This window comes from Poecilia formosa, unplaced genomic scaffold (genome assembly GCF_000485575.1).
Source record: "Poecilia formosa unplaced genomic scaffold, Poecilia_formosa-5.1.2 Scaffold250, whole genome shotgun sequence".
NCBI lineage: Eukaryota > Metazoa > Chordata > Actinopteri > Cyprinodontiformes > Poeciliidae > Poecilia > Poecilia formosa.
Genome location: NW_006800189.1, coordinates 741,898 through 744,660, shown reverse-complemented (window position 1 = coordinate 744,660; position 2,763 = coordinate 741,898). Strand labels below are relative to the sequence as shown.

At 36.2% G+C, this 2,763-nt stretch overlaps 2 protein-coding genes across 2 annotated transcripts in view; one reads left to right on the top strand and one right to left on the bottom strand.

Annotated features, from left to right (window-relative positions):
• The window catches only part of LOC107838399 (macrophage mannose receptor 1-like), an 18,301-nt gene that overhangs the window by 9,045 nt on the left and 6,493 nt on the right, over positions 1–2,763 (bottom strand). The window lies entirely within an intron of this gene.
• LOC103150333 (uncharacterized) overlaps positions 848–2,763 on the top strand; it is a 5,120-nt gene continuing 3,204 nt past the window's right edge. The window contains exons 1-2 of the mRNA XM_016680639.1: positions 848–1,451; positions 1,768–2,053. Coding sequence (XP_016536125.1) covers positions 1,388–1,451; positions 1,768–2,053 — 350 coding nt within the window. The 5' untranslated portion in view covers positions 848–1,387. The remainder of the gene's footprint in view (positions 1,452–1,767; positions 2,054–2,763) is intronic.

Genomic DNA, 2,763 nt, shown 5'->3' with positions numbered 1-2,763 from the left:
TATATACATATATATATAAGTTTAAGTTTTGTTTAAACTTGAAGTTGCTACATAATACCTGATTGTGTTCAAATCACCTAGATGTTGATTTTAAGTGAAGTTAAAACCTTTGATCTAAAATCTCCATTATTACACCCACATTGTAACAAGCAATCGTTTCACTGGAACCTCACAAGGAGGTTGTGATGTGCAATCTCCTTGTGAGGTTGGATATCTAACGTGCAGGTAATCAAATGTTTGTAGGTTTCACTTTGACTCCTCCAATGTACTCCCTGACATTGTGGCCTACTAAGCCAGTCTTTATAAATCATTTCCATGTCAACATTGATAATTTTATTTGTAATACCTTCACAGTCTGTAAAAAAGTAAACTCACTTCATTGTGTTCAGTGACACTCGAGTTTCAGCAATTTCCAGTTTTACTCAAAAGTTTAGGGAGTAAAGGTAATCCAATCCACAGTCAACACAGACATCTACAATTACATATTAGAGCAATTCAGACTTTATAAAGTCTACTGACTGACTTTATAGGAACGCTGATTTCATTATCAGTAAGACTTGGCATGAGCTGAAACTGTCAAAGTACCAAAGCTGTTTAAATTACCCTTGTACCAAACTTGATTAGTCAGCAAACTCACCTGACCTCATTTCACCCAGTGAAATATATCAGCTATGTAGGCTGATGAGCTTTAAAATTGGATTTAAATTATTTGCCTCTAAAGTTTGAATTTTAAAAATTGTTTCTTTTTTCTTTTAAATTGTTCAAAGTACAAGCTGTCATGCTTGTACTTTGTTGTTTTCTGTTTGTTTCTCCTTTGTCCAAAATGAAATTGTGCTGATCATTTGGCTTTTTAATTGTTTCCTTGTGATTTATTCAACAAATTATTCAACTTTTGTTTGAAGCAAAAGAGCAACAGTTTCTCACTTCAGTTTGTGCAGATTTATGTCTCCTCTGAAATAAAAGATTTGCAAAATAGCTCAAGTTCTTTCAGACGAAATGAAGATGGACGTAAGCTTTCAAATAAAGGCAATTAGTTCTTAATCTGATTTTGAACTTCCTGTTGGCAACGATAATTTAAACCTGCTAATCATAAACCAGCTCGTCTAAGATAAACCTAATCTCATTTCAAGGTAAAAAATAAAGTCATAAAGTGTGTATCATTAATCCAAACACCACATCTCATGATAAGATGCCTATATAAATATCCCTTGCAAACAGCAGCATGTTGTTTACTTCAGCATTTAATTCACAAGGCAAGGTTTGTGTATGTTGTTGGGTGATCTGTTGTTTCTGCATGTGCTGTGCATTGACATGATTTTATAACTTCCTTTGATTTTTGGTTACTGAACATTTATTTTGTTGACTCTATGCAGCGTAAGAAGCAACCATGAGAAACCTTTCAGCTCTACTTCTGCTGCTTCTCCAGGGAACGGTGCTGGCTCGAACATATAGTAAGTTTCATCATCTCTGTGTGTAACAAAATTGTTCAAATTATTAAGAAAAACACAGAGAAGATTAACAGTTCTGAAAGATTTAAATTGATCCCAATTAATATTAATTGAAAAAAGTTGAAGAATCATTATCAAAACATCTTTTATTCAGTATTTACAGTTCTGTAAAAGTTGTGTGTTGGTCTGTGGCTGTTTAACCTCCCAAATACCTGAATGACTTAATTGATGGAACCATGTTGTTCCTGAAAGATTTTAAAAAATTGCTGACACTATTTATTTATGTAATCTTTCTACTTGTTTTTTTTTTTAACCACAGAAAATGTTGCATTGCATGGAAAAGCCACCCAGTCTCACCGGATAGAGCATCCTTTTTCATCTGCCTACAATGCCATTGACGGAAACCGTCAGGCTACCTATGCTGCAGGATCATGCACTCACACTATTGGAATGACCAATCCCTGGTGGAGTGTGGACCTGCTGGATTCCTACATTGTCACTTCAATCTCCGTCACCAACAGAGGAGACTGCTGTCCGGAACGATTGAACGGAGCAGAGATTCACATTGGCAATTCTTTACTCTACAACGGTGCTGCAAACCCAGTGTGAGTTATTTTTACTGGTTGAAAGGTTGCTGGGAGGACTCCTGACAGGAAGTACAGGGAGGTCATGTTCTGTGGCTGTCGGTTATAAAAGCCAGGTGTCCTGGGCTTAGTTTCTTGTCAATGAAATATATTTTTGTATAATTTATTTTCTTTAATCAAAACCCCTAAATTACATAATGTTCTATTAACGTAATGCTGAACTTCATATGTATTTTATGAAGCTTTGTCATGCTTCATAAGATATATTGTCTCACCGTAGTACGGAAGCGCATTGCTATCACGCAGGAAAAAAAGTTTTCGAGTGCCATCACGTTATAACGTGATATCTTGTTAAAACGTGATACTATCACGTTTTAACAAGATACATATCTCGTTAAAACGTGATAGTATCTCGTTAAAACGTGATACGTATCTCGTTAAAACGTAATACGTATCTCGTTAAAACGTGATAATTTTATGTCCAGGAAGTGGCGGTATTATGCTAGGCTAGTACAGTGGCTAACATGAATTGGTCAGGTTTCCTTTCATGTTTGGTCTACAACATGTAGAGATACAGATGCTGCTTTGCACTGTGGTTAAAACCATTAATAGCATGCGTACACTAAGCAGGATCTTAAACAGAACGGGACTGCACAGAAGGAAACGTCAGTCCGGTCCTCTAGCTGTAGCGGCCTTCCTGACTGTCTGGATCGAAGTTCAAGTTGGCTTCC